Genomic DNA, 12,956 nt, shown 5'->3' with positions numbered 1-12,956 from the left:
AACGATGTATCTAAAAATCCTCATAACTCAAATTTTCAATCACATCTATTGATAGCGCTTGAATTTGTGTAAATTACAATTCACGCTATTGTGAGTGAGATTTTAAATTAGAAGGGTTTTTATTTCGATTATTAAGAGGATATGACAATATTTTTTTTTCATAAGTAAGTATCCATCGAGAGCTTGAATAAAATATGCAAAATTGCCTCATCAATACATATTCAATGTAAACATTAAAAATGGACAACTACCTATAAAATTAATTTTTGAATTTGAAAGGGAGAGACGTATACTCTCACATATCCTACGAACCATCTGTAATGATTTTGTGAAAGAATTTCTAGCCTTTCGGACGTCGAATGAATAATATCTCAATTATCTGGTGCGTATGAGGCCTACAGTGACCTTACGAAACCGAGATTCACTCGATCTATCAAGCTTGTAGAATTTGATGTCCCATTCCCCCGCAAATACATGACCCATCGATGGAGAAGAGAAGGCCGTCCCCATGCCATTAATCACAAACAGTTATCCATGTAATAATGCAAGGCGAGGAATTCATGGCGTGTCGGGCCTCCTCGAGACAGAGCAGCAGCTCACTGGGCCCCGCTGAAGGTTAGGAAGGCACGGGCTCCGTGGGCCCACTGAGGACCCATCTCGATGTTCCACGTGTCCCCAGGCAACAACATATGACAGCGACCGACGACCGTAGTAGTTGAGGAAGAAAAAAGGCTTCTCATCATACTGGGCTTTTCCATGGGCCCATCACCCCTTTTTTTTTCGTTTTTTCCCTCAACCTTACCTTCTAGATTATATATTGGAAATCTAAAAAATTATTATCCTAATGATTATCATAGTCACTATCTATATTTAGAGCAAAAAAAAAAGTCACTATCTATATCTATGTGTACTTTTTTTTATACAAAAAAAGGAATTATTTTTCTAGTCTAATGAACATCCTACGAAGGCCATGAATTTAGGTACGTCCATATTCAAGGATCGTGTTCACCAATAAGTACAAGTGCAAGAGGCGTTCGAAAAATCTATTGGTTATTAAAGTTAGCATTAAGTAACCATTTATCTATAAGAAATTATTTTCTATTATAAGATAATTGGGACACATTTCTAGTACATGCATCTTATGTATTTATATATTTATGTTTGGGGTAGAAATATGGTAAATATGGAAATAAGCACCATTCTTTTATTTTTAATTAGTTTTTGGTGGAATAATGCACCATTCTTCCTTCTCGTACAATATAAATTAAAATTGAGGAAGAGAAATATTGAGGAAAACTTCGCGCTCTGAGCCCACTGGGCCTTCATAGACTGGACCCATCCATTCATAAAAACAATGACGGGACCGTAGCGATGGGCATCCACAAATTCCACCACGCCAGCCCATTTCCTGAACTTCTTGGCCGGCCCGATTCTCGTTCATCATCTTACGCTGCACACATGAAACTTGATCGATTGGTCGGGTCTGTACTGCAGAAATTTCGTGATGTTCGTTTGCACTTCTGCACTCTCGAACCCGCTCTGCCAGAGCTCCCGGTCGATGTAACAGTTATCAAGATAGCCGTATTTCAAATCATTTCAGATAACTTATTTTTTATTGACTGGATGTTCGATGACGTGGTGTGTTGAAAGTACAATTTATATAGTATTCAATTGTCATATATATGAAATAAGCTTTCAAAAATTTGAGTTACTTATATAAAAAAAGGACTTGCTCGAAGCATTAGGAAGATCTCGAGCATCGGTTTTCTCTCGAGATCGATACACGGTGAGGATTGAAGAGGCATAGCATATCTTCTTGCTAACCACTTGGAAGTCTTGAACGCGAGCTCCAAATAACAGACGGCGGAACGTGAGATCGTCAAATATAGTCGGGGTTCAAATTTAAAAACCGAAAAGAAGCGAGATGAATTTGAAACAAACAGAAAATCTCGGACCTTATTAGCAAAATTCCGTATTTTTTTTCCCTCGGACGGACACAAATATCAAAATCCGCGAAATTGATCGGATAACGTTGTCACCTACAATTCTGCAAGTAGAATCGAGCACCCGTTTAAAGTTTTAATTTAAAAAATTTAAAAATATAATATAAATATGAGCAAGAAATAAATAAAAAAATGAGAAAAGCCTCAAAATTGCGATCTGCCTGGGTGAGGAGCTGCAGGATCGCGGGCGGGAGCGAGCAGGGGGGAGATTTGATTCGCGGCTGAGTTCGCCGAATCGGAATCCGCCATTGGAGCAGCTTTGTGTTGGTGGTTGGTTGATTCAGTGAATCGGAGCGGAGGTATCTATCTATCTGATCTTTTAGTGGGGAGGCCAAGTGGGTTGGTTTAGGGCCGGAGCCGGGACGGGATCGGAGGTCCGGGAGGGAGATGAATGAATTGCCGCCGCCGGCTGTTCGGTCCTGAGGCATGAGTGGAGCGTCACTAGGGCTTCGCACGGGGAGCTATGGTTCGTTGCAGCAGCTGCACCTTCATCTCCAGAATGGCGCCTTGCACAACCAGCCCGGGATGGTGCGTAAGCCTTCGAAGATGGCGCTCTCTAGTTCCAGGGAGAAGGAGAGGTGTCTCTCGCTCCTCTGCCGATATTTAGGCCGCCGTAAGGTCGCAATGCTGCTGCTTGTCGTCCTTGCCCTCCTCGTTTTCGTCTTTGGATCGTTCACTGTCAATAAAGGTTCGGTTTTTTCCCTCGCTTGCTTTCGGAATACTGTTGCGCTTCTTCTCCAGTCACGTAGTTGTTGAAATCAGACTTCAATTGCTGCATTCCACTCGGACTTTGTGATTGGGAAGTTCTAAAGCCAAGCAGTTGAATTGTCTCTTTCATTGGTCATGAAGTGTCCGAGCGAGCTTGAACTTTGATTTGGTAGGGTAAGATCTGTCTCGCATAATGTGATAAAATTTGATAGCAGAGGACTAACTCCAGCAAACTAGCTTTTCTAACTGTATTAGATATGCTTTCAGATTCTTAGAATTGCCGAAACGATTTGAAGATTTCGACTTTGATAAATAAGAACTTATCCATATTGCTGATCACTGGTTGAGGATTTGCAGAATTCGTTTAGCATCGCTCTTTGATATTCTTGTCCGAAAAATGCTCGGTGTTTGTTTGATTTGTGTTGTGATGCGTCAAAGTCCTACTGGATGTTCTTCAGCAAAAAAAGGCATAAGAGTTTTTGTGTTCTTTCTGTGTTCTGAATGACAGAAAGCAGTGTACAAAGTATTGCTCGACACATTGAAAATGTGGGATTTTCCTCTGGGAAGGCACCGCCAGAATTTCTATCACCACCCCCACCGAGAGCTGAAGATACCAAAAAAGACCAAAATTCTTCCATTAGGAAGACTGTTCCCCGAGGCAATGGAAATAGAGGCAGACTTCCTACTCCACATCATCCACGCATTCGTCATCATATTCGTTCTCATCCCCATGTGATTTCTTCAAGTTCAGTCCCTGTAAGGCATGCCCCTCCATGGGGTCAGCGTTGTGAAAATTTTGCATTCCCTCCTCCACCTCCCCCCGATAGAAAGCGGATTGGACCTCGACGTAAGTCTTCAGCTCTTTTGCTTTTGCCAATATTATTCAGGCCAAATTTATCAATTCTTCCTCTTGATAGAAGGCGGATTGGGCTCCATCTTCACCTCTTGATTTTCTTCTTCTTCCTTTTTCTTTTCTTACAGCATGTCCAGTATGTTATCTTTCTGTAGAAGATGCTATATCTAGCATGCCAAGTTCCCCAACAATATCTCCCATGCTTCGAAACCTGACATATATTCACAATGAAGATCCGGTGAAAGTTGAACCACACGGAGGCTCAGATTTTGGAGGATATCCTTCTCTGAAGGAGCGGAATGACTCTTTTGATATAAAAGAGTCTATGGAAGTGCATTGTGGGTATGTTTTTTCTTGCCTTTCTGTTTTTGCTTCATCCAATCAATTATCTTAATATGATAGCTGGCAGAGATTTCTAACGGTCAACTTTTGATGCTCCTCAATAGTGATAGTAGCATTTTATCAACATTTTGTGGCTGAATTCATGTTTTCTATCCAATCTCATCAGATTCGTTAAAGGAAACAAACCTGGTCGCCTGAGTGGATTTGATATAGATGAAGCTGACCTCGTGGAGATGGAAAAGTATTATGATGTTATTGTGGCATCTGGCATATTTGGTAACATATCCTTTTTCATCAATCATATTGACAGAGTTGAATCCATCACAGCATTGCTTCTTAATGTATTAATGCATTGCAGGAAATTATGATGTCATACAACAGCCTAAGAACATCAGCGAAGCAGCCCGGAAAAACATACCTTTCTTTATGTTTATTGATGAAGAGACGGAAGCATATATGAGAAATAATAGTGTTTTGGACAGCAGCATGAGGGTTGGACTCTGGAAAGTTATTGTCGTACATAACATCCCTTTCTCTGATGCAAGACGGAATGGAAAGGTATTTGTATTAGTCAGCATGAATCTTTTCTCGCTCTCTTCGTTGAATTTCATGGGTGGAAGGTTGATCTCACTTTTTATCCCGCTGATTTTCCCTCAAATTGAGTTAGGAATTAGAAAACGAATGTATGAATCAATTTAATGTAGAAGAGGAAGAAGAGTATGGGATAATGTACGTGTCCTCATTTCTATTTTGTTCTTGCAATTGATTCGATAGCTCGGTAGGATTTTGCCTGAAATGAGTTGCTTCCTAAAAATTTAACAAGGAGAGGACCGTGGGATTAGTCCGGCGAAGCCCGGATACCCTCATTATCCAAAAAAAAGAAAAAAACACAAGGAGATTATTGCTAGTTCTATTCACCTGGCATTCACGTTTGCAGGTTCCGAAGCTATTACTTCATAGGCTCTTCCCCAATGTCCGATATTCCATATGGATTGATGGAAAGCTTGAGCTTGTTGTGGATCCATATCAAGTTCTTGAGAGGTAGGTAACACTTTTGCTGTGTATGCCGCAATTAATCTTCCATAAATTTTAGCATCCAAAGCATTGGTTCATTAGATCGTACTTCTGTATTAATCATACATTAACATATGTAGTTAATATGTTTCTCTGTTCTAACATGCTGGTATGATGTTTGCTGAAAGTTTGTGTTCAGATAGGAAAGTGAACACATGTACATCAAAGATGCACATTGGCATTATTTTCTTATATATGATCATCAATAACTTCCTTTTCAGTTGTAGAAGACACTGCGGTACTGATGTTTTAGATTTGCCTTTTAGATTATTTCAGTGGTAGAAGTCTAGAGAAATACCTTTTGGTGCTCTACTTTTCAGGTTCCTGTGGCGGCAAAATGCTAGTTTTGCAATATCAAGACACTACAAGCGCTTTGATGTATTTGAAGAGGCCGAGGCTAATAAAGCAGCTGGGAAATATGACAATTCCTCCATTGATTTTCAAATAGATTTTTACAGAAAAGAGGGTTTGACTCCATATTCGGAGGCTAAGCTTCCAATAACTAGTGGTAGGTGACGATAAATTAAATATGAGAAAATCAGAGCATATATACATTTTGGCAGCTTGCTTTATTTTGTTTTTGGAGATCAAAGTTTATGCATGATTCCGACTTCTGCAGATGTTCCTGAAGGGTGTGTTATCATAAGGGAACACATTCCCATCACAAATCTTTTTACTTGCCTTTGGTTCAATGAAGTTGATCGCTTCACTTCGAGGGATCAGCTGAGCTTTTCCACTGTGAGAGACAAGATAGCTGCAAAAGTCAACTGGACCGTCAGCATGTTTTTGGATTGTGAGAGACGCAATTTTGTTATACAGGTATTCTTTCCTTCAAACCTCTCATTTTTTTCTCCCCGGCTAATTGGGCTCTGTTAGTTGGTTTATGAAGGGTCAGAATAAAGACCTGATAGACAAGTCCAGGAAGAGTTTCAACAATTCCTAATGTTAATCTAAGTTTTCACTTTATGCGGTATCTTGTGCTTTCTTTGGAATCAAGCAGAACTCCGACTGCTCTGATATGATATGAGTTCCATTTCTGACGCGCTGGACTTCTGCATATTTGCATTGACATATGCAATTCTTTATGGCAGGCATATCATAGAGATCTACTAGAGCAAATGTCTCCTCCAGTTATTCCCATGGTTCGTCCTCGAACCACTCTACCAGCATCAACCACGTCTGTGAGGCCACCTCAAAGGAAGAGCATAAGCAGGCGCGGGAGAGGAGACAGGAAAGCGAGCTCGAGGAGGCACCGCAAGGTCATTCCAGGAGGAGGAAGAGACAAGAGTCAAGATCTCGTTCTAAATTCGTTGCATTCCAAGTTGTAACTTAAAGGTACATCAATTTTTTTCCCTTATTCAATTTATACGCATAGAGGATTCTTTCACAGGCTTTAGGTTGATTGTTAAGTTAGGAGGTACTCAAATTTTGTTCCGGGGGAAATTGTCGATATCTATTCTTTTCTTTCTTTTTCTGTATATACGTACGGCGTTTGTTCCGAATAATTTTTAATCAGCATCTACCATTCTTGCAAGTCTTTTAGCATCTTCTATGTCCCAACAGGATTCGCGTTTCTTGCATTCTGCATTGTATTAGAAACGAGCATGGATCCTGCCTTGCAAATTCTTAAGTTTATACCACAGCTCAGGATATTGTCAATCTCATCTTTATATCAGCCAGACTACAGGCTGCGGTAGTTTTTCCAGATCACATCCAGTCATATCATATGCCAAGATGAAATCCGGGTTTGTGAACAGAGCCCATTCTTTGTGTCCAATATGTCGTGGAATTGTTCAGGGCTTATGCTGTTTCCTGGACATCCTAATCCAATTGTTTCGGCAAGCTGGAACTTGGATCACCTGCCACGAGATCATAGTGGTAAAAGGTTCAGTATATGCCCGAGGGGGGATAGCTATGTCGACAGAATTATTTCGGATCTAATTAGTGCGTAACTTAGGGTCATCAAGAGATAATATTATGGGATCCAAACAGCTAGTGGATCCTGAGGATAGCGTCATGATTAATTAGATCTGTTCATCCATCCATTGTCAAGATAACGAACTTTATATATGAGCCCATCATTCGACTACCCACATTATCAAATTTCAATTATTTCTTCTTCTGGATAGTCCACATATTAAATTCCGTGAGAAAGTATAATTTTTGGCAAGATTACAATTTTCGGCAAGATTATGAGATATTCAGATTAGTACAAGCTTGGATCACCCTTTCTCGCTACTAAATTCTTTTTACTGAATTTTGATTTCTTTATAAGTTCTTGAACAAAAGTTTCGATCAGTTGAAGGTAAAGTTCATGCCACTAGGAATACAACGGTTGATTGCCCCACCTCATGGTTCGTGAGACTGTATATTTTTATTCTTTGGGTGACTCTGATATCTATAAAGTGAAAAGTTGATCCTGATTAATTCAATTCGAGCGGAATCGATTGAGGTATTTTCGCATGAACAAGTGTCCAAAATTATAATTAAAGGAAATAAATATCAAATAAATATTATTCCCATATTTAAACAAAAGAAATTATCCTTTGACAGAACAGACAAGTAATCTCCGATTCCCCAGAGACAAGGGGGGAGAGAGCGGTTTGCAAAGGCGTTGCTTTTCCTCTCCATTTCTTCTTCTCTCTCCTCTGCATGGGTCGGGAGTCGGGGTGTGGTGTCGGGGATGGGAGATTGAACAGATCCCTGATTCTGATCCCACCAACCCAACCCATAATCTCCAGCTCACATAAATCCATGTCGGCACCCTTAATTGCATAGACATATCTCTGCATCAATCTGTTTCCCTTGATGTCAATCCTACACTGTACACTCTGTCTCCATCCCTAGAATCTCTCTCTCTCTCTCTCTATCTTGTTATTGGGTAAGCTCTGTTTTGCATTCATCTGTTGATTCCTTTGGGTTGTCATCGCTTGCCCATGTCCTTGAGGTGATGGAATCAATTGAGCTTTTCACGCGGTTGGTTCTGTTCTATGGAGTTTGATTGATCCTCTGCATGTGAAAATTTGGCGGGCAAGATATCAACTTTTTTTTGGGGAAATGGAGTGTGAGTTGGGAATTTAGATGTTCTGGTGCTGACGGCCTCTCAGTTGATCGGATTGTGGCTCTGAGGGTCTTTTGAGTTCTTCAATGGCTTCGCCTGGGTTTTTCTTGATCTGTGTCCTCCATTCTTTGGTGGCGATTGCCAGCGGGGCCTTGATGATGTTCTACTCGTCCGAGGTCTCCGTGATCAAGGTCCGGGGATCGACCCTCCACGACCAGCTCCTGATCCGGACCTCCGATTCCTTCTCGGGCCTGCTCCTGGTGGCCATCGGGTTCTTGCTGATCATGGTGGGGTTCGTCAAGGACAGAGGCTTCCAGGGCTTCTTTGCGAGGGGCTGCGTGGTCCTCCACCTAGCGACGGCGGTCTGGAGGTTTTACTTTGAGAAGAAGCTCGAGGACCTCGACCGGGAATGGCCCAAGAAGGTCCTCGGGGACATTGCTTTGGCTGCTTCCTGGATCTTCTTCCTGGTGTATTCGTGGAGGGAGAAGTACGATTGATAGGAAGATTGGATTGCCAGATGGGGCGACCCGGAAACTCCTAGGAAGGGATCGTGGAGGGAAGCAAGCCGTGAAATGCTATTCAAGAGCTGGAACTGTTATAAATTCCGGGCAATACCAGTCGAGAAGACGCGACGCCGGGAGTAGAGTTTTTCTCGATTGGCCTGCTTTCTTATTGATTCTGTGTTGAGATTTTGGTTGTGGCCCAGTTCCTAGGAAGAGAGTGGAGATATCGAATTGGAGTGGGTTTATCGACCCCAGTTCCTTCAAGGATATGTTACTTACCTGTAGAACAGTTTGAATGTAAATTGATCTTTTCATGTTACACCCCTGAGAATGGATGCAAATGGCTCAGTTTCCAGCAGTTTTCTCTTTACGAGCACGCGCATTAACTGATCTTAAGTTAGAAGTTGCAAAAAAATTGCCTGAGTTTGGTGAAAAAGTGCCCGGGCATTTTTGTTCTATACAATGCATGAATGCGTTTTCTTTGCAATTGTTTTAGTTCTCCTGCTCTTGCTTTGTAAATGCACTGCCATACTAGACATTGGAAGGATAATGAAGATCAGCATGAAATAGTTCGGGTCATAGAAACCGTAAAGTCCTCCCATGGAATGGTTGCCTAAGTTTGCTGTTTCGAACTAGCGAGAATCTCCTGGCACCAGGTTATGCAGGCACTGTGTTATTATATCCTCGGTGTCCGGTTTGCCCCTACTTATCTTATGGCAGGATGACCACCAGAGTGTGCAAATGGCGTAATGGCAAGCTTTAACCCGGTATCAGTGTTGGGATATATGTATGCTTCTTAAGTTCTTAACCTCAAGCTTTTAACTGTTGGAACAAAAACCATATCTGGTCTAGCCTGCATTATATACAATACATGACCGGTGATGAGTTTGAGAGCGGCTTGTGATTTAAAGGAGTATCGTTTGGATTCGTCTTATTTTATGTTCTTACCCCTGCGTGCTACGCTCCGCATGCTCAACCGCTTTCCGTACTTTCACCCCGACAGAATGTGGGCCGGGCATCAGATTCTATTGCAAGTTCCGTGAGGCCCACGTCGGTTGGGCCACCACCATAGTGGCCCATCAACTGATTCCCTGAACCGGGAGCAGTAGACCCGGCCTAGTAATGTTCTTTCTTAAACGGCGTCTGAACTGGAATCGATGGCTGTGTCGTCGTCTTCTTCATCCTCTGCTTCTCTTCAGAGTCTCAGCTCCTGAACTCTGACTGTAAGCTCTCTCTCTTTCTTCAATGCGTTGGTTGTGAATTCAGATCCTTGTTCACCGAAATTGATATAATTTTGGAATCATCTGAGCAAAACAGAGGTTTTCGATATCAATGTTCCGACGAATGAATGTGTTTTGCTCGTGATGCATGAATTTCTGCAGTTTTGATCTTTCTTTTCTCTTCGTTTCAGTTTCATAGATCCCTTGAGAGCCATCTTGTTTATAGGATGGGCGGCTTTCCTCTGGAAAATGCTGCTTCCCCGAGCTTAGCTGTCTCGGGCTCACAGCATAACCAAGAGTCAGTGGGAAAGGCAACTGCTTTGCCGGAGCCGAAGCCGAAGCCAAAGAAGAAGATATGCTGTGCTTGCCCTGACACGAAAAGGGTTAGGGATGAATGCATTGTGGAGCATGGAGAAGATGCCTGTGGGAAATGGATCGAGGCCCATCTTAAATGCCTCCGAGCAGAGGGCTTTAATGTTTGAAATGAAACCGGGGAGGTATTTTAGTTCATAAACTGAAAGACGTGAAACCTCTAGAGTACGTAGTTACTGTGCTAATCACACACAGATACCTGATGATACCAATGCCGTACCATAGCTGCAGGAAGGAATAAAGCAGGGAACATAACAATCACTTTGGCTTTTGAGCATTGATTCGTCCAAGAACTGGACTTTTTACGAATACTTTCTCGAAGATGCTATTGATCTCCCTTTCTTGAAAGTATGTAGATTCCAGAGATGCATCGTTTTGGCCCTATTCCGTCTTTCTTGTTTGTTTATCACTTCCTTTCCACGTCTTGGGTCATATAAGTAAATTAGTAGCTGAACATATGCTTCCATTGGTGACCTGACTCCTTTTTCTTTTTTTTTCCTAATCCTTTCATATTCGTTCTTGGGAAAGTTGCTCGAATGTTGTTAAAACTTCTAAGCGGATGAGTAGGTATCTTCTATATGTTATCTCTTTTTATGTCTCCCTTTTTTCCCACTTATGAACTTGAGCTGTTTGGACTGTAAAAAATATTATTCACATTTTCATCGGGCCTCTTCAGCTTTTGGTCTGTGATGGGACTGAATATTCGAAGAGTATTACTCATCCACTTTGCATGAGTAAGAACCAATCAAAATACTTGGAAGTGGGAATCTGTGGGTCCATTGTAGGACTGGGACCAGTTCCTTACTTTCAGGCATTTTAATTGGGTGGTACACATCCAAATGGATGAGTAATACTCACTCAATATGTGTGCTCCTGTGATGATTCACACACTTTCCCTTAATGCATCAACTCTGTGGCTGCTGATCAGAGGTGTCATGGCCCAAGCGTTGTTCCGTCAATGGGATTTAAGATGTTATTTGGATTTCTTGCATGAAATTAATTGTATCGGCTGTAATTGCTTGGCAGATCTTGCTTTCTCATATTGTAGTTATGAATTGCATTAATTTTGGTTAATTTTCAACTGAACAACCAAGCTCCCGATTCACATATTTGTGCGTCATAATTCAGAGGTCTAGTTATGTTGCCCTGGTAAAGAGAGCGGAAGCAGCAGTAGATGACACTAGTAAGTTTTCATTCGAAGTGTATCAAACCATTACATTGTGATTAGGTAGAAGGACACAGACACAACACAGGACAGAGGTAGACAGGAAACAGACAAAACACCACAATCACATTATTCTCGACTACATCTTTTCGTGCATATAGCACTGTTTGATCTGTGCTCAGTGGCCACAGGTGCAGTTTGTGCAGCTGCAGCTAGTGCCACACTTGCACTTGCCATCATTCTCCATTGCTGGAGCATCCATCACCATGGTGCTGGTGTAGCTGCAAAATTCAAGGTATGTCAGAATTGAAATATGAACCACTTTTTGCTTCTTTAAGTATTTACTGCTATACAGATACAATAATGATGACATTTCCCCACTTTGGATCAGAATTTGCTTCCTGACTAGTTGATGATCTATCTTTTTTCTAAGTGACTATAAGATTAGACAATCCGTCCAAGTTTGTGTGTGTTGTTTCCTCCCAACTTTCCCATCAGCAACCATTTTGGCCATTCATGCAATCTCTGAGAGGAGATCGATGAGTCGCTATCTGTTTGTTTGTCAATTGAGTTTAGGTGGCATTTGAGATTTTGGTTGGTGGTTGCTTGTGGTGTTATACCCAGTAAATCTTATAGAGCAATCGTTTAAGCAGGATAGTACCTGATCTCAGTCTCAACAATATCAGCAGTGTAGCTGCTGCCTTTCTTCCTGCAATCAGAGAACATCAGATGTTTCAGTGATCGTTGTAACATGAAAGTAATAGCAGCAATATATGTCTTTGGTTCTGATTGTTTATATTGTCATCGTGGTCCTCTCCATGTCAAGTATCTGACAAAGTCCATCAATTCCCATTTTCCGATTCTGGAACTATATTGTGAAGGGATTGAACTCATACGCCTCCCGTATTTCTAATCCTTCTTCCTCCTAAACACATGTATAGCCAGTAGCAGTTTCACTTCTATGGTCTACCGCCTAGGATCCTCTCCTAGTACTTGCCTGAAAGTTCTTGCAGAAAAACTCGATGCCATGGTGTTTTCTGACATGACCATGGTTTTGGCAAAAACTTGTCACAGGGTAAAAGAAAATATACTTACACGCACTGGCTCTTGTCAGCGCAGTCGCAGCTTCCGCACATGTCCGACATGGTGACGAGGGATGGAAAACCAAGCAGAGAGTATGTATCGAGGAGAGATTGTCTTTGTTTGGATTGCTTTGCTATGTTCCCAAGCTTGCATGAGTCAGTCCTCTATTTATAGTGGATCGAGGAGAGGAGGGAAGAAATCAAATGGGTAATGGTCGGTTGTTTTGAGCGTGGGCCCACTTGGGCATGGGCCTGTGTGGGCCCAAGAGGCATGAGAGCAGCACACGCCTCTGAAGAACGAGCCCGAAGGAATCTCTTGACAATCGATGGGAGAGGCGTTGGACGACTCATATCCTCCTCTCACGTCCTCTTCAATCTTCTTTTACGGGAAAGGAGGATGGAGATGAACACTCTTTATCCTCTTATGTCCTTTTTGAGCTTTGAATCGAATTCCCGGGCACTCAAATCATCGCTAAAATGCCCCGAACTGAAATCCAACTCGGGTGGTGGACCGGGACTCGATATATCGAGGATCATATCGTGTTATGAGCGCATGGGATGAGCTGGATATAT

General features: G+C 41.9%; 3 protein-coding genes across 3 annotated transcripts; 2 read left to right on the top strand and 1 right to left on the bottom strand.

The window, feature by feature from the left end:
- Positions 1–2,104: 2,104 nt before the first annotated feature.
- Positions 2,105–6,514, top strand: LOC116213628. Its single transcript, XM_031548646.1, has 9 exons — positions 2,105–2,691; positions 3,220–3,558; positions 3,693–3,906; positions 4,073–4,182; positions 4,265–4,464; positions 4,844–4,947; positions 5,301–5,488; positions 5,600–5,799; positions 6,072–6,514. Exons 1-9 carry the CDS (start codon positions 2,430–2,432, stop codon positions 6,306–6,308), a joined length of 1,854 nt encoding a protein of 617 aa, XP_031404506.1. The 5' UTR covers positions 2,105–2,429; the 3' UTR covers positions 6,309–6,514.
- Positions 6,515–7,538: 1,024 nt separating this feature from the next.
- On the top strand, positions 7,539–8,914 carry LOC116213629. The gene has a single exon (XM_031548648.1). The coding sequence runs from the start codon at positions 8,128–8,130 to the stop codon at positions 8,536–8,538; it is 411 nt and encodes a 136-aa protein (XP_031404508.1). The 5' UTR covers positions 7,539–8,127; the 3' UTR covers positions 8,539–8,914.
- Positions 8,915–11,307: 2,393 nt separating this feature from the next.
- On the bottom strand, positions 11,308–12,553 carry LOC116213630 (metallothionein-like protein type 3). The gene is made up of 3 exons (XM_031548649.1): positions 12,397–12,553; positions 11,963–12,010; positions 11,308–11,582 (listed from the first exon to the last, which is right to left on the bottom strand). Exons 1-3 carry the CDS (start codon positions 12,444–12,446, stop codon positions 11,480–11,482), a joined length of 201 nt encoding a protein of 66 aa, XP_031404509.1. The 5' UTR covers positions 12,447–12,553; the 3' UTR covers positions 11,308–11,479.
- Positions 12,554–12,956: the final 403 nt, after the last annotated feature.

The sequence above is a fragment of the Punica granatum genome, chromosome 7 (genome assembly GCF_007655135.1).
Source record: "Punica granatum isolate Tunisia-2019 chromosome 7, ASM765513v2, whole genome shotgun sequence".
NCBI classification, from domain to species: Eukaryota; Viridiplantae; Streptophyta; class Magnoliopsida; order Myrtales; family Lythraceae; genus Punica; species Punica granatum.
This window is presented reverse-complemented; position numbering and strand designations above follow the sequence as displayed.